This window comes from Leptonychotes weddellii, chromosome 3 (genome assembly GCF_054177405.1).
Source record: "Leptonychotes weddellii isolate Sample4059 chromosome 3, ASM5417740v2, whole genome shotgun sequence".
Classification (NCBI taxonomy): Eukaryota; Metazoa; Chordata; class Mammalia; order Carnivora; family Phocidae; genus Leptonychotes; species Leptonychotes weddellii.
Window position 1 is genome coordinate 99,901,509 of NC_138371.1, and position 18,216 is coordinate 99,919,724.

Consider the following 18,216-nt stretch of genomic DNA (forward strand, 5'->3'; position numbering starts at 1 on the left):
TTTTTTTTTTAAAGATTTTATTTATTTATTTGAGAGAGAGAGAATGAGAGACAGAGAGCATGAGAGGGAGGAGGGTCAGAGGGAGAAGCAGACTCCCTGCCGAGCAGGGAGCCCGATGCGGGACTCGATCCCGGGACTCCAGGATCATGACCTGAGCCGAAGGCAGTCGCTTAACCAACTGAGCCACCCAGGTGCCCCTTAACAGAAGAGTTTTAAGATGGAAGAAATAACAGCATGTTTATACCTGCTATGTGAATGATACACTAGCGAGAAAACGCTGATTAAGTAGGAGAGAGGGAGAAGCACTACAGCACTGTTCTCAGCAGGTTAGAAAGGCTGAGGTCAGCGAAGCACCGAGAGTCCATCCATAGGAACAGATGAGAGGAGTAGAGCACGGGATACAGATGCTGGCAGGTAAGGAGATGTGAAAGCTAGAGTTGATGGAAGTTCCATTTTTCTCAAAAAATAGGGAACAAAAATTCATTAGCTGGTGGCGAACACAGGTGAGGAAGTGTGGAAGTTTTGAGAGGAGCAGAGGTTAAAAGCTATCCAGGAGAGAGGCTTAGGAAGCATTCTGTGTTGGTCCCCTGTGAGATCCTAGTGGAGGTTTGTGAGGTTAAGCAAGGCCAGTCAACAAGGTTGTTTACTCCACCACAGTCTGCTGCACAAATTCAGCAGAAAGTTGGATTTGACTATTTCTGACAAAGTGAAGGGGGGGGCAAGGAAGTGGGGGCTGTATGCAAGGAAGTGATTGTAATGGACTACAGAAAGTAAGTCAGGAAGAACAGAGAAAGGCCATGAAAAGCAGTGAGGAATAACGCAAAGGTGGTAGCATCAATGGATCGAAGGTTCCCCCCAGTGGGTCCGTTGCAATACCACTGCCCGTGAGGTAGGAAGACAGAGGTAGGCTGTGGGACAATGGAGGACAGAAGAGGTCAGGGAAAGCTTGCGCTTATGGGTGTGTGCTGCCGATAGAGGGAGGAGGACAGGGAAGCATTTAAGCAACTGAGAAGCCAGAGAGCTGGGAAATCATTTTGGACAGAATAAGCGCCAGACGTTATGGACCTTCTGAAGGACGTACAAACATATGCGCAAATCAACTGGAATCTGATCAAGCCTCTTGAGCTGCCCTGACCAACAAGGTAGCCTCTAGCCATATGGGGCTACAAAGCACTTGACTGGTGGACTAGGAGCAAAATTTTTAATGGTAGTTCATTTAAATAATTTGAATTTAAAACTGTTATCTGATTCAGTTATTAAAAAATGTTGCAGTGTGCCTGGAATAACTTGGATATGTGAAAGTACTTTTTCAACTGCAAATTTTATGAAATCTGAATATAGACTGAGTGCTTTCCAAGAGAAATGGCATGAAAGTGGCAGTGAGGCACAAAGAAGACATCAACCCCACCACCAGGCCCAGTGACAGAAGGATGGGGAGGAAAGACAGCCACTACTTTGGAGAGAGTGCGGGAGCCAAGACCCCATGGGAGAACCAGATTCTAGTTAAAGAAGGCAGGCACACAGGGGTTAGAGTCTGTGGCAAATGAGAGCAGTGTGCCCCATGGAGGAGGCAGCAGCCAGACTCTACCTCGGTGACTTCAAGCCCTCCAAGTCCACACAAAAACGAGCACCATCCAGTGGCAAATAGGCAGATTCTCTACAAGGCTCTTCCCGGAAGAAGAAATGTGAATGTGTTCCTATAGCAATGCAGACTACAGAGAGAAATCACAACCAGGACTGGGGTTGAGGGAAATGCAGGAACTTGTACATGTGATGGGGGTGTTAATTCATGGTTTGTTTTGGAAGGCACTTTGGCAGTATCTGTCAAAACTAAAAATGCACACACCCCTTGATCCAGAGTTCCCTCTTCTTGAAATTATCCTAAAAGCTACCACGAGTCCACAAGGACCGCTGGAGGATAATGTCTGTCTCAGCAACGTGTGTAAGAGTGAAAAATGGAAAACTATCCAAATGGTTTATCAGTAAGGCAGTGATTACGTACACATATGATGGTCTACCTTTGTATTTAAATATTATGCATTCTTTAAAAAGAATAATGTAGATCTATGTGTAGTGATATGAAAAGATGTCTACTTTGTATGAAGAAAAGAACTGTAAAATCACGTGTAATATTCCATTTTTCTAGAAAATGTGTATAAATACATTAAAAGAACTATGTATCACCTAAATACATTATGTATCACCAAAAAAAAAAAAAAAGGGAAAGCAGGTACACTCAAAGAAGAAGGATATTCTGATGATGACAGAGTCAGTTACGGGGGCACAGCAGAAGGGTTGTAGGGAGGTGATGAAGTGTAGGAGAAGGGGGAAGATCTTTTTACCTCCAGGGTTGTGAAATTTCAAGATGTTTATCTTGGTGTCGATTTATCTGTGTCCACAGCGTCTATTGTGCTGGGCATTTCGCAGCTCTTTAAATCAGGAAACTCATGCCCTTCAGGTTTGGAAATTTTCTATTAATTATTTTAGGTCATCTCCTTCCTTTTCTCTGATCTCTTGTTGAAACTCCTTTACTTGCAGGTGGGCCCTCCTGAACTGATTCTTTTAATTTTCTTGTCTTTTCTGTTTATCTTTTTGTTCTTTTTAACTCTACTTTTGAAAGATTTCCTCAACTGTATTTTCCTACTCTTCTACTGAGTTCAATTTCTACTCCTGTAGTTTAAATTTCAGGACACACTCTTTTGTCCTCCAAATGTTCCTTTTGCGTAGTGCTGCCTTCCTGTTTCATGGATACATCTTTTTTTGTCCTTTGAAGACAGCATTCACAGTTTTGGTCTTTATTTGCTTTTGCTTTTTGTTTTTAGTTTTACTCTCATTGCTTAGCTTCTGTATCTTCCAGGCTGTGTTTTTCAGTACGTCTCATGGTTTGTATCTTGCATTGTTAGAAGGCCCCTCAGATACCTGGTTATCCCTGGTTGCGTGTTCATGATGAGGACTGGGGGACTAACGCTGGTTAGAACCTCTGAACTTGAAGAACTTGCCTATTTTTTTTTTTTTAGAGTGGCAGTGAAAGAGAGAGAGAGGAGCGGGGGAGGGGCAGAGAGGGAAGGGGAGAGAGTAAGACTCCACACCCAGCATGGAGCCTGATGTGGGGTTCGATCTCACAACCCTGAGATCATGGCCTTAGCCAAAATCAAGAGTCGGATGCTTAACTGACTGAGCCACCCAGGCGCCCCAGACATTGCCTACTTTAAGTTTCACTGTAGGGTGATCTGGTTCCTGACCTTACGAAATCCCTAGTGTTGGTATCTTTGCATCTTTCCTCCTGGGCTGGATGATCCTTGAAAGAAAGTGGAGTCCTCATCTCACTTTTTGTCTACAGCATTCAACTGCCAGGGTCCTGCCAGCTAAAAGGGAGAAGTGGACTGGTTGTCTCAGCACTCTGCAAATCTGTGTCTGGTAAAATACTCCTGGCCCCCCTTATGCTGACTGATCCCAGTGGACCAGCTGCAGAATTTAGCCCTCTGGGTACATGCTGGGGTTGGGAGGAGCAGTGTACGACAAACTGTGGGTAGCGAAGGGGATGCAGGGCTCTAACCTTCTCAAACACATTTCAGCCCAGCTTCCTTCCACCCCTTGTTCTTCCTGTTCCTGTTCCTTCTGAAGCTTCAGCAATTTAAATGAACATGCTTCTCAACATTCTCTACAGACTTAAAATTCAGCTTTCTCACAGTTAAGTGAGTGATCACTCACCTACCTGCTTTCCAGCTTCAAAGTTTGGTTGCTGTTGTCTTCTCCTATTCTCCCCATCCTTGTGTGTTTACATCTTTTTAAAAAGCCTCTTTGCTAGGGGCGCCTGGGTGGCTCAGTTGGTTGAGCAACTGCCTTCGGCTCAGGTCATGATCCTGGAGTCCTGGGATCGAGTCCCGCATCGGGCTCCCTGCTCAGCGGGGAGTCTGCTTCTCCCTCTGACCCTACCCCCTCTCATGTGCTCTCTCTCTCCTCTCATCTTCTCTCTCAAATAAATAAAATCTTTAAAAAAAAAAAAAAAGCCTCTTTGCTAAAAGTTCTATAGGGTTTTGAGGGGAAAAGAAATTTAGAAGTGTGTGTTCAGCCTGCCATGTTAAGCATGAGCTTTGTCTTGCATTTTCATTGATAAGGTTCCTTTACCACAGACTGACTTATCTTTAAAAGAGGCTCTGATTGAGGCAAAGTCCTACACATCTGGAAACCCCGTACGGACCCAGCAGCTTATGTTCTCGCTATGCTTTAACCTTTATGATCTTCTGCTGTTGAAGCACATGAGCTCGGTGGAGCCAAAGAAATGCTGCTCTCTGAAGTGTGACTGCCCATCTTCCACCTCCCAAGTTTTCAAGTGAAGTTTCAGGGCACAGCACATACCTTCCTGCCCATGACCCACACCAACTCAGAGGTCCTATGACGACACAGTACACTTGTGCTACTAAATATGACCCTTACTTAATACACCTGGGATATTATTTGCCCTGAGCAACAATTCATGCTGGCCAATAAGGAAAAAAAATACATAGTACACATTAATGTGCCTACCCAGACAAACCTGAGGGGTCTATTAGAAGCTACTCAGAGAGTCTAGAATTAAACTCCCATAAACTAGAGAGAACTCCTAAAATAGTATGCAACGGCTGCTTCTAAAACTGACCCCCCCCGCCATGACTCATGGATTCTTACTGTCCTAGAGTCTTTGCTTGGCAAGGCTCTACTGAATGAGCCTGTGGTCAAGTTATTTTGAAAGATTAAAAAATGCTACAGAAGATGAGAGCTTACAGTCTGCTACCAGCACTGGATGAGCGCCTACTGTTTCTACTAATTATATCCAGAATTAGAGGTGTCGTGTGGCACTACTGGGTCTACCTACCCATCCGTGGCGGGTTTCTTCCGGAGGATACTTGGCCGGGGGGATGAGCCCTGGGCTGGAGCGTTGGTGCTAGCACTCTGGCTGTGGGTCTGCACCACTGTTGTTGCTGCGGGAGCAGCGCTGAATGGATTGCTAATAGGGTTGGCCACAATTGTGGCTCCGTCTGCCAACACCACTGCTGGAGGACAGGGAGGGGGCAGGAGAAAACAACGAAGAAAAGGAAACAAAAGAAACATTACTAAAATATCACATAAGACAAAAAACAATTAGACCTCCAGAATTAGAGTACCCATGCTCTGACTGTCCAATTTCAAGAAAGTAAGGAATGAGCACAATGTTCATCTGTCTCAAAGCAGATGGCAAAGTGGAAGAGGTTACTGAGTCTACTGATGCACATTTTTCTTTGCTGTATAATCATAACTACTAATAAATCACATAAGATAAAGTATGTAGCATACTTCAAGAAATAATCTCCTACAATTTTTGTGAAATGCCATTGCCTCTCAATCCCTAAAAATGATACCAACAATCCCTAAATATGATACATTAATTTTACAGCTTTACATACAAGTCGGAAGAAAATCTTAAACAGAATCAGAACACTCTAATAAAGGTGAATTTGCTCTCTCAACTTTACAGAGTGCTTCTTACCACATGCAAATGCACATTAGGCTGTTGATGTACATAATTTCTAATGTTTACAATGACTCTGACAGATAAATTCTATGCAACTCATGTTAAAAGAAGAAACTAAGAGAAATTACTCAAGACCACCAAGCCTGTAAGTGACAGAACCAGGATTTAAACCTAGTATATCTCTATCCTCTACATCAACTTCCATGCAAAAAACTCAAATTACCTGAAGTCTTTCCTTCAGGCTGAGGCTGCTGAGTACCCATTGGTGCAGGCTGAAGTCCCTGTGTGCTGACTGGGGTTGCTGAGTGGATTCCCTGTGTGCCCATTGGTGCTGGCTGTATTCCTGGAGTCCCAATGGGGGCTGGCTGTATCCCCTGTGTACTGATGGGTGCTGGCTGGATCCCTTGGATATGTCGAGCATGAGAAGTATCCACTGTCATCAACTGCATGGGGTTTAGGTGGACTGTGGAAGCCACCCCAACGCCAGTTTGAGCTGTGATGGCAGAATTTGGAGCCTGAGCAGAAACTGAAAATGATGCAGAAAGTGACTACAAGAATGTTAGCTCTGATTAGACATAGTCCACGTAAAGAGAAAAAACACTAAAACGAAAATAGAATATTCCACTGTAAAAGACCTAAACCCTCAGTTTTTATGGGTGGTTTTTTTTTTTTTGAGAGGGAAAGAGAGAATCCCAAGCAGACTCCACACCCAGCTAGGAGTCCGACATAGGGCCTGATCCCACGACCCTAAGATCATGACCTGAGCTGGAATCAAGAGTCGGATGCTCAGCTGACTGAGCCACCCAGGCACCCCAGTCTTTTTTTTTTTTTTAAAGATTTACTTATTGGGGTGCCTGGGTGGCTCAGTCATTAAACGTCTGCCTTCAGCTCAGGTCATGATCCCAGGGTCCTAGGATTGAGCCCCACATCAGGCTCCCTGCTCAGCAGGAAGCCTGCTTCTCCCTCTGCCCCTGCTTGTGTTCCTTCTCTCGCTGTCTCTCTGTCAAATCAATAAATAAAATCTTAAAAAAATAATAATAAATATTTACTTATTTATCTAAGAGAGTGAGCGCATGAGCACAAGTGGGAGGGGCAGAGGAAGAGGGAGAAAGAATCTCAAGCAGACTCTGTGCAGAGCACAGAGCCTGATGTGGGGCTTTATTCCACAACCCCAAGATCATGACCTGAGCCGAAACCAAGAGTTTGATGCCGAACAGACTACGCCACCCAGGAGCCCCATAAAACCTTTTTTTTTTTTTAAACAAAGCACTACATAAAGCTCTCTATATATTGGAGTTTTTTCCCTCACTTCCTATCAGTGTGATATGATCTTGCTGCAGATTACTAGAAAAGCATTAAAACAAGAAAAAGGAAATCATCTATTAAATTCCAAATGTGAGCCAGGCAACTGTCCTAAATAATTAAAACTTCTGAGATCCATCCATGGCTCCCAGGTCAAGAATCTTTGCTCTAATTGATGGAACCACCATCACAGGCATTTTTGATATACAGTAGCTATGAATTTTAAATTCCATATATGCGCTAAAGAGAGAGAACAAGCAAGTTTCCTTTTTTGCTGTGTATAGTAAAAAAAACTAACAACAACAAAACTGAAAACAGCAGCATTCCCAGGAAGCAAAAGAGAAGGAATTTCTATTTGTGGAAAGAAGAATACGAATCATGTTTCTTCTCAGTCATCAAAACAATCCAGAAAAAGATATACGCACCCCATATGCACTGAAATGTTATTTACAATAACAAAGATATGGAAACAACCCTAAGGGTCCACTGATGGATAAAGGGATAGAGAAAATGTGACATTTATCTCTATACACACAAACACACACATACACACAGGGGAGAGTATTACTTAGCCTTAAAAAAGAATTAAATCTTGCCACCTGCGCCAACATGGATGGACCCTGAGGGTATTATGCTAAGTGAAATAAGCCAGACAAGGACAGAAAAAAACCCATATGATCTCACTTATATGTAGAATTTAAAAACAAACATAAACAAACCAAGTTCATAGATACAAAGAACAGACTGGTGGTTGCCAGAAACAGGGAATGGGGGATGTGAGACATGGGTGAAGGGGGTCAAAGGTACACACTGTCAGTTATAAAATAAACAAGACTTGGGGATGTACTGTACAGCATGGTGACCATGGTTAATAATACTATATTGGATATCTCAAAGTTGCTAAGAAGACAAATCTCTAAGTTTTCATCAGAAGATAAAACAATTTGTAACTTATCTGTGGTGACGGATGTTAACTAGACTTATTATGGTGATCATTTCATGATATACACAAATACCGAATCATTACGTTGTCCACCTAAAACTAATATGTCATGTTAATGATATCTCAATTAAAAAAAGGGGAAACAATGATGTAATTTAAGTTTTATAAACCATATAGTGGTTTAAAAAGGTAAATTATTATTATCAATGAGAAAAATACAGCAAAATATTAGTACATGTAAATTCATAGTTACTGCTACATTGCAATTCTTCCCTTGTAAAAGAAAGAGAGAAAAAGAAAAAAAAGAATCAACCCGACAAAGCTATTAGCTTCTTCCTGAGAAGTGGACGAACCTTTGTTTCTGTTCAGTAACAGTTGTGGGCACCTGACTGAACATGCAGTCTAGTCACCACCCCAAGCCTCTCAAGATCCAATCTCATTCCATGTGCTGCATCCTCACTCACACTACATTCCTGCCAAAACCAAACCACTCTGTTCTGAGCGCATATTCTGTGTTAATACTTTATTCACACAGAGAAAAGTGCTTTCCCCCAATGCCGCCCTGTGGTTCTGTCCTGGGCATTCTAAGAGGCTTTCCAAATGTCACTTCCTTTAGGAAATCACTCCTGACCTCCAATCCTACCCTCTCAAGTAGAAATAACCTCTTTTAGCTCAGAAGTAGGCTGGCTTTGTTCAAGTTTCTTTTATTGGAACTTGGCACTTTCTCTCTAGTAAGAGCTCTTCGTGTCTTATCTCCCTATGAGGCTCTAAGTTTGTTCAAAGTGAACTGTTTTAAGAGTCAACTTTACAAATAGAGCCTAACAGGGGCGCCTGGGTGGTTCAGTCGGTTAAGTGGCTGCCTTTGGCTCAGGTCATGATCCCAGGGGTCCTGGGATCGAGCCCCATGTCCAGCTCCCTGCTTGGCGGAGAGCCTGCTTCTCCCTCTCCCTCTGCCTGCTGCTCTATCTCTGTCAAATAAATAAAATCTTTAAAAAAACCCAAAAAACAAAACAAAACAAAAAACAAATAGAGCCTAACATAGGACCTTACATACAATAACAGGGTTTCAATAAATATGAAATTAATAAATGCATGAATGAGGGCACCTGGGTGGCTCAGTCGTTAAGCATCTGCCTTGGGCTCAGGTCATGATCCCAGGGTCCTGGGATTGAGCCTCACATTGTGTGTCGGCTCTCAGCAGAGAGTCTGTGTCTGCCTCTCCCTCTGCCCTTCCCCCTGCTCGTGCTCTCTCTCTTTCAAATAAATAAATAAAATCTTAAAAAAAAAAAATGCATGAATAAATAAATGAAGTGGAAAACATCTCTGGAGCAAGTGAAATTTCAGGAGCAATCTGAGAGGGATCAATTGCTTGCGAACTATAAAAATTACGTATATATATTCATAATTACATGTTTATATCTATATCTAATACCTAATGAACCAACAAGATTCCATCTTTATAAGTAACCAGAGCCCATGAACAATTGGTCTAATCTATCATAAATTATGTATTACAGTAATCTCACATTTGGCCCATTATATACAAATTTCCCTGTCCTCTTCCTGATTTGAAAACATCTGCTTTAATATCATTTAAAAGGAGCCACTTGAAAACAGGACACTGTAAGCTGATTAATAAATCATTCCTTCAGTTGTGTCCATCCATGCATGTCTGAGAAATAACACATTACCCGTCATCTGCACCAAAAAGGGACGTATTGGTATTGGAAGAAATAAATTGCTGTTAACTGGACTATTCATTTTTCTGTGTTTCTATCCATCAGGACTACTGCAGTGGTGAAAGAAGACACTTGGAAAAATAATAATGTAGAGAAACAGATGGCTGGCAGGATCCCCAATACTTCTGACAGTGCTCTTACAATGCATTTTTACAAATAAATGTTTATCTAAAATGATAGTGTCTGCATAGATTGTTCTAGCTCAAGAGAGCCTCTGCAGGTCCTTTTCAGTTGGATAGCACTGAGAGAAATACATATTGGTCATGAGTTACCTACCCCAGAAAGGCAACATGACTGCATTGTTATAGAAGTATCAACTGGCGGAGGTAGATGAAGGAACCTGAAGGAAGTGCTGTTACTAAGAGACTTAAGAATTTTCAGCAATTAGTGTAACAAACACACGAAATTTACTTCTTAATTGTCAACATGGTTCTACCATACTTTTTGCATCCTCTACTTCTGACCATAATTAAACATGGTTTTATCTTCATAGGATTGTTAATAAAGAACAGTTATAAGTTTCCTTTAAAAAGATGTTATTACTTTGATGTACAGCAAAACAGGACAAAAAACTCAGAACAATTCATCAGCTACTTCCCCACATTAAAATAAACCTTGGAGAGGCGCGCCCGGGTCGCATAGTTGGTTAAGCATCTGACTCTTGGTTTCGGCTCAGGTCATGATCTCAGGGTTGTGAGAAACCCCGTGTCTGGCTCCATGCTCAGCGCGGAGTCTGCTTGAGACTCTCTCTCTCCCCCCCGCCCCTACCCCTTGTGTGCTCTCTCTCAAGTAAGTAAATAAATCTTCAAAAAAAAAAAAAAAAAGAATACATAAACCTTGGGGAAAGTTTTATGGGGAAAAAAAAAACCCAATGCAGTGATTGAGGAACCTGTTTCCAAAGCTATTTAAATAACTTAGAATTTGGACGTTTTAGACCAACGTTGTCCAATGGAAATATAAGTCATACATGCAATTGTAAATTTTCCAGTAGCCATATTAATAAAGTAAAAAGCGGGGCGCCTGGGTGGCTCAGTTGTTAAGCGTCTGCCTTCGGCTCAGGTCATGACCCAGGGTCCTGGGATCGAGCCCCGCATCGGGCTCCCTGCTACGCAGGAAGCCTGCTTCTCCCTCTCCCACTCCCCCTGCTTGTGTTCCCTCCTCACTGTCTCTCTCTCTGTCAAATAAATAAATAAAATCTTAAAAAAAATAAATAAAAAATAAAGTAAAAAGCATGCCAAATTAATTTTAATGATATACTTTGTTTAACCCAGTATATCCTAAACATTAAAATTTCAAAATACAATCATTATAAAAATGAATAGTAAGATACTTTACATTCTCTTTTCCATACTGTTATTTTCAAAATTCAGGGTATATTTTACTAATAAAACATGTTTCAAATCAGATACTGAGTTCAGTTTTTATCAGAAATATTTTATTTGTATTTTGACTCAATATAATCTACAATTTTGAAACAGTAGTTGCATATCACTAAGTTGTTCCAAACATACTAAAAATTTCTCTTATTTTAATTAAGTAAAACAAAAAAAAATCAGTTATTCATTTGCGTCAGGTCCCCCTTCAAGTGCTCAATGGCTCCACGGAGCCCTGGCTGCAGTCCTGTTTCGCACAGAAGGGCAACGCCCAAAATCTGGACAATTAGGCTCTCTTTTGCCTCAAGTGAGCTGAGGGTCTCATAGGAAAAGAAAACACAAACCCTGAGGATTAAGGATTTTTTTTCTGGATTGGCAAAAAGAACATTATTTACAAGTCAGGATGGTTAAGTGTTGAGCATAACTGGACTAATACTAAAAACACAACAGATATCCACAAAACAACAGAAGCCCCATAAAAGTATGGATTTTACCATTTTAACTGTACTGCCATTTTAAGGTATAACAAATTGTTAACATAATTATCTTCAGGGTGGGATAAAATCATACAAATATACTAATAAGTAGCAACCTTTTTATAGATCACAGAGATGTGATCTAAAACCTTAAAGCTTCAGATTTTAGCCTTATGTGAACCTGAAGTTTGAAGGTGGAATAATTAAATCCACACTACAAATACTCACTGGTCAATTCTGATCTCATTGCTTGCAAAAACTGGAATGTTAAAAGTCCTCTTAACAGCAAGGCTCATACCTGGATACTGTCGGATGGTGGATACGGAGCTGGTGATTGGGGTGTATGTGTGTGCAGCCAGTGGGTATGCAGAAGGTGGGTATGTTGGCAAAAAGTACTGGAACTGAACAGGAACAGACGGTCTACAGATAGAAGACAGATAATATGAACCAAAATGGGTCTACTTTCTTCTTCACTTTCAAATGATCCTATCCCCCCAGATCGTCTTCATACCCTTATATGCTATACCAACATTTCCCCAATTGTGTCCCAAATAAACTGTTAGATCAAAGGACACACACCTAGAGAGAGTAATATTTGTAAAAATAAATGGGTACTATCAATACATCCATAAACATAAAAATATGTAGTAACAATTACCAAAACCAATGTAAAAAACCTCAGTAATCAAAGGTTTTCTCTGCTCAATTCCACTTGAAAGACTTTAAGTTTACACTGGCAAATCTTATCAAATACAAGTAAAATAGATAATCCCAAACTTATACAAACTGATTCAGAAACCAAAAAAAGAAGAAACAAGACCAAACTTAACATAGCCTTGACACCAAAACTAGATAGGGAGAATAGGAGAAAAGATTATAAACAAATCTCATTCTCTGCATCAACACAAAAATTACTAAATAAAATGGAATTAAATACTGTATAAAACAAAATATATTATGATCAAATAAGGTTTACCACAGGAAGAATGATTCAATATCAAAATTTCTATGAATGTTTTAGATTCTTTAAAAAATTAAGAGAACAATCATTTGAAATATCACAAAAGATATACAAAAATATTTAATAGAGACATAATACTATAGGTTAGCTATATTAGGATTAAAAAAAAATTACTTCCCCCTCCAAATTTTTATAGCATTCAATACTTACTCATGATATAAATAACTGAAAAAGAGGAATGGAAAAAATCTTTGTTCCTCAATCTGAAAACAGCATCTACCAAAATCTATTCTGAAATTTCCCAAGAATTCCCATTTAGGTCAGGAATAAGATAAGACTGTTCACTATCTCTCCTCTATTCAACATCATACTGGAAGCTCCAGGTAACAAGAGAAACACAGGTATGAAAAATAGAAATGAAAAAAATCCCTCATCCTTCAAAAAATTGTCTTATTTGTAGACAAAATAAAAACCTACATAGGAAATCCAAGAGAATCTACAAACTTTTAGGGCTAACAGGTGTGTTCAGCAAGGTGAATGGACAGAAAGATCAATATATTAAAACCTATAAGCATTCCTACACACCATAATACTCAAACAAGAACATTTAAAAATGATCCAATTCTGAAACTACTTCATATGCACTGTACCAGATTCTCACTGGGAGAGAAGAGATACAAATATGGAATGGGGGAGGTAATGGGGTTGAACTAGAAGGATCAGCATGTACTAAAGAGTTGTTGTTTTTTTAAAGATTTATTTTACAAAAGAGTGAGAGAGCGAACTGGGGTAGGGGCAAAGGGAGAGGAAGAGAATCTCAAGCAGGCACCCCACTCAGCATGTAGTTTGATCGGCAGGGGCTCAATCCCACAACCCTGAGATCATGACCTGAGCTGAAACCAACAGTCAGATGCTTCACTGACTGAGCCAACCCTGCGCCCCTGAAGAGTTTTTATGACATCACATGCTTCCTATTTCTGTCAGCTAAAAGAGCCTGGAAGAAATGACAATCAAGTAGCAATAAACAGAGCTAATGCTCTGGTTTCTAAATGATGAAAAGGAACCAGGGCTCCCTGGAGAAATGGTAGCTTCCAGGGCTCAAACAATATTCAGGAGAAACCTGGAATATTTTGTTGTGGTGGGAAGTAAGGAAGGGGTAGACTGTATGGGACATGGAAAACCCACAGGAACTGGTCTGAAGAAGCTTCCAGAGACGATCTGAGCATCAAAACAGAAGACAATCATGAATTATAATAATGAATAAACTAAATCCATGAGTCCATGCTCATTTAAAAAAATAAAATATACAACAAAATAAATGGGGATAGGTAAAATTTATTTACATAAACATGTCAACTGATAAACATGGAAGAAATGGTAGAAAAAGTCATTATCTTGCAACCATCATACTGCAACCATCAACTGATACAGCCAAGAATCCTCAACAGATGCTAATGCCACTGAGTGAAAGTTTATTGACGAACAGGGTATTTATAGGCTCCAAGTATTTTCACACAGATTAGTGGTTTACAAAGGAGAAAAATAGGGGCACCTGGGTGGCTCAGTCGGTTAAGCGTCTGCCTTTGGCTCGGGTCATGATTCCAGGGTCCTGGGATCGAGCCCCACATTGGGCTCCCTGTTCAGTGGGGAGCCTGCTTCTCATTCTCCCTCTTCCCCTTCCCCCTGCTCATTCTCTCTCTCAAATAAAATCTTTAAAATTTAAAAAAAAAGGAAAAAATATACCTTTATAGAAAAATCTGGCAAACATCACCTTTACTAGGTAATTAGTGCTGACAGGGCTAACAATGAGACATAGGGGCGGCATGAGCTCTCTGATGTAGTAACTGTGAGAAGATTGCATCACCTAAGTGGTATTTGCTCTAAAAATGCATAACCTGAATCTGACTTTGAGAAAACAATCTAACAAGCCTAAGCTGAAGAGTATTCTACAAAAACAACTGGCCTATCTATACTCTTCAAAAATGTCACTGTATGAAAGGGAATGGAAGGCTAAAGAATCATTTTGGATAACTGCACTGTGGTTACGAGAAGGTCTTTGTTCTTTCGGGATGAAAATGAAAGTACTTAGGGATAAAGGGTCATGACGCTGCAACCACACTCTCAAACCAGCTCAAAATAAATCAAACACAGAAACACACCAAATGAAAAAGTAGATACCAGGAGAACATCCATCAAAAGAAGAATGGCTAAATAAACATAGCACATTTTCATAAAATGAAAAATAAATTATACACGGTATTATTTTCAGGAGGAAATCTGAAAAATAAGAACTATATATATACTATATTTCTCGGACATTTTGTGTTATTGAAAAATCAAAACAATTAATGACACAATGGGGCAGTGTAACTGGCACATTCCCTCCTACCTATTATCACTTCGGGTTTCCATGGCCACAGGATTTGGAGAGGCCCGATGACCTGAAATGGGAATCAGGCTACTCCTCTCTGCAGGGTAATCAGGCTGGATCCGAGGAGAAGTGTGTGTGATCTGCTGAGGCACCACCTTAGCTACAAATGCAAAATCCAATCATATTACCTCTCATATGCTTTTATTGGCATGCCAAAACATTTTTGGCCAGCAACAATCTTAAGAACGCAAATAGTATTAAGAAGCCTGGATCTTTAGTTTTAATCAAAATAAAAAAAGAAAGATCAGTACATAAGATTCAACTGAATTATTTCAAGCCAATAATCTACCGATACATTCATATGTTCGTACTGTTATTTGCCAAAGCAGGGTTCACCATCAATACTTTAACAAAAATACCAGCAATCAGGCCCTTTCTCCCTGACCTATCTTCCTGGAAACCTTTTTTAGAAGGAGAAAAAATTTTAACAACAATAAAAAAAATCAACAAAATTTTGAATACCAACATGGCAAAGACCTTAGCTTCTACTGCAGCATCCATAGCTAATTAGTAACGAATCAATCATTTTAATCTCCAAGTCTCAGTTTCCTCATCTGGGAAGGCCTTCTTTAGATAATCACTTTATTTCCAAGATCCTTTGAATGTCTTGTGATTTTGCACAATACTTTATAGCAAAATCAAAATGACAATAGAGTTTTCAAATCTAATCTGAGGTTCAAAGTTTGCTCTCCTTTAGCATTTGCAATCAAGTTTTGTTTAGAAGGTACAGCTGAACTGGTACATACTTTAGTGTTCTTACAGACCTCTCTGCTAACTCTAGGAGGGAGTATTTGGAAAGAAAAGCTGCAACCTACATTAGATATATAGAAGGAGAGCTACCATCTGTGTAAGATTCCAGTTACACCAGTGACAGGCACATAAACACTGGAGACTAGGATGACACCACCACATTACCCAAAGTGCAGTGCACTGAACACCAAAGGTAAGCAGCACAAGCCCACCATGATTCCCAGCTATTTCGTGAGGGAGGCAGCTGGAGAAGTTTCTGCAGGATGATAGCTGGGATGCCCAATTCGACCACTGATGGTGACTTGGCAGAGAGAAGCTGCCATGAAACATCTTCCGTCAGTACTAAGTAGAGGGGGAGCCGAGTGGGAAGCAACTAAGTCTTATTTTTCCACTGTGCCCAATAAAAGGTAGGAGAAAAGAATGCTCCCAATAGGAATGCAGCTGTCAATTGGCAAAGTGGCTAACTACTTGTTGGTAAACCATACACATGCCCATGAATTTATATCTGTACTTTTTTCTAATTAAAAAAGCCACACATTGTCAATTATCAAAAAAAAAAAAAAAAGACTTAAGGAAAAACATAATGCAAAAATTGTTAAGTTGAACATAATGCCACCTCCAAAGATGATCCCTGTTTTCTGAATGCTGTGATCATCTGATTCTGCTTTTTAGAATTCTGACACCACTGTCATATGTGGGCCAGAGCATGGAGAAAATAAAGACGGTATTCTAATGGAAATGAGCATTCATTAAAGGCAAAAACTCTATGCTTATGGTTAATCAGGCTTTTTCCCCGACTAAAAAATGGTTGAATTCAATATTTAACCTCACTTGGAGAAAGCAAGTGTCACCTGGAAAAAGCTGCTTAGGTGATTTTAATATATCCACTAAATCCCCACTTGAAAATCAGTGCTCTAGGGTTAATATCAGGTACCCTTTCTCAACTGAGGTACCTTTGTATAGGGATCCTATAGTGACGTAACAAAGAAATACTTGGCTTACTATTAAAGAAGAAGAGAAAACCAGTGCATAAGCCTGATGGAACTTAGATAAAATCTATCACATTTAGTGGCGGATGTTAAATCTGTTTGGACACTTCTGTCAAATGATTTTCACACCTAGAATTTAGCAAATGGTTAAAAATCAAAGATAAAAGAGCTGGGAGATACGGAATATAATACTGTAACTTAAGACTGGTAAAAAGTTGATAGTCTTAGCCAAATGAATGCACATACTTCCGTCTCCTGGTACTCTGAGTTTACTTCCACAGTGTGATCTCCCAGCAAGACACAGTGACATAAATAAGAACTAATCTCTAAATAATTCTTTACAGAGGTGATTCAAGATGAAACCAGAGAGCCCCTATAGGGTACACTGTCCTCCTTTATAGGTCTAATTTTCTCTCTAGCTATAGTGAGACTCTCCACTATAAAAATGGCAAGAATAAGCCTGGTTCTGTTGTTACAGTGCTAGGATAACTGATGACACTGTTAGATATAGTTAGAAAATGTTGTGAAGTGACAGGGAACAAGCAACAATCTTTTTCAACAGAAGTTCATCAATGCTAAAATCACACACTCCCACCCTCTGCCCCACTCTTCTTTTCACAGGAGGGAATGAACCACCTTCACCTCAGGGGGGTAAGAAAGAAGTGTGCTCTCTCTGATGCCAAGCTGCCACGAGCAGTAGCCTGAGAAAGAGCCAGCAGCAGTGTTTTCACTGCTAGAAGCCTACCGTGGGGCTTAGTACCAATTTAAGGACGGGCATGGCTGAGTTATCTAAGGGAGGAGGGAGGGTTTCCTGGACTCCACCATCATTCCAGAAAAGTGTCCTCCAAGTTTGCGCAGAGGGACGTGAAGCTGTCTTACTTGGGAAGGAAGGAACTACCGCAGTGCTGGAACATAGCAGGTGGGGAAGCCATACTTCTATGTCTGGTCACCAGATTTCTGACAGTTAAGTATGTCAGTGTGTCATCTTACAAAAACACTCTTCTAAAAGTTTATGAAAAATATGGCAGCTGTCCCATGTGTCTGGGAGTAAACAGTAAGATGGCATGCTTATTGTCATACAACCAAGGCAAAGCTAATACCAGAAACTAAACCTGGGGCTTGTGAACTAAAGAAAGCAGCATTCTGCCTCAGAAGCCAGTCTCTGCTTTGGAAGCTGTGACAATGAGACACAGCCCCTAGGACAGGTGTCAGCAAACTGTGGGCAAATCCTGCCCGATGCCTGTTTCTGTACGGCCCATGAGCTACATGTGGGTTCATATTTTGGAATGGCCAGGGGGAAAAAAATCAAAAGAACATTTCATGACACGTGAAAATGATATGAAATCCAAATTTCTGTGTCCATAAAAAGTTCTACTGAAATGTACCACACTCATTTGTTTACATATTATCCACAGCTCAGCAGTTGTGACACGGACCTATGACGCCTGCAAAGCCTAAAATATTTATTATCTGGCCCTACAGAGAAAGGTTGTCAATCCCTGCTCTTTATGACTCTTTGGCCGCCAGAAACTTTTCAAAGATTTTTTTAAAATACTCAAAGCATATATTTAAAAGGGGAATAAACAAAGCCTAGAAGAAATTTTAGGATGTTCGTGAAGTATCTTGGGGTAGCAGTCAGATGAGAACTGAGGGTAATCAACCCGAGGGTTATCACCCTTCCTGCTGTGCACTACCCAGAGAGTTTTCCTGAACAATCCATCAATGTACAAGTTCTCTTCATTCCAGATCCTTGCTTCTTTC

At 40.4% G+C, this 18,216-nt stretch overlaps 1 protein-coding gene and 1 long non-coding RNA gene across 12 annotated transcripts in view; both read right to left on the bottom strand.

The window, feature by feature from the left end:
* Positions 1–4,842, bottom strand: LOC145720591 (uncharacterized). The gene is made up of 2 exons (XR_014143672.1): positions 4,012–4,842; positions 1–3,797 (listed from the first exon to the last, which is right to left on the bottom strand). It is a non-coding gene; the product is annotated as an uncharacterized LOC145720591 (long non-coding RNA).
* Positions 1–18,216, bottom strand: part of SAP130 (Sin3A associated protein 130) — a 79,339-nt gene that overhangs the window by 33,865 nt on the left and 27,258 nt on the right. For 9 of the 11 annotated variants that reach the window (XR_014143667.1, XM_081814658.1, XM_081814656.1 and 6 more), the window contains 4 exons: positions 14,675–14,816; positions 11,623–11,744; positions 5,715–6,017; positions 4,856–5,033 (listed from right to left, as the gene is read on the bottom strand). Coding sequence is in view for 10 of the 11 variants with exons in the window: in XM_081814658.1 (XP_081670784.1) it covers positions 4,856–5,033; positions 5,715–6,017; positions 11,623–11,744; positions 14,675–14,816 (745 nt within the window). In the remaining variant the exon portion in view is untranslated. The remainder of the gene's footprint in view (positions 1–4,855; positions 5,034–5,714; positions 6,018–11,622; positions 11,745–14,674; positions 14,817–18,216) is intronic. The other 2 variants (XM_081814655.1, XM_081814660.1) reach the window with 1 other exon arrangement.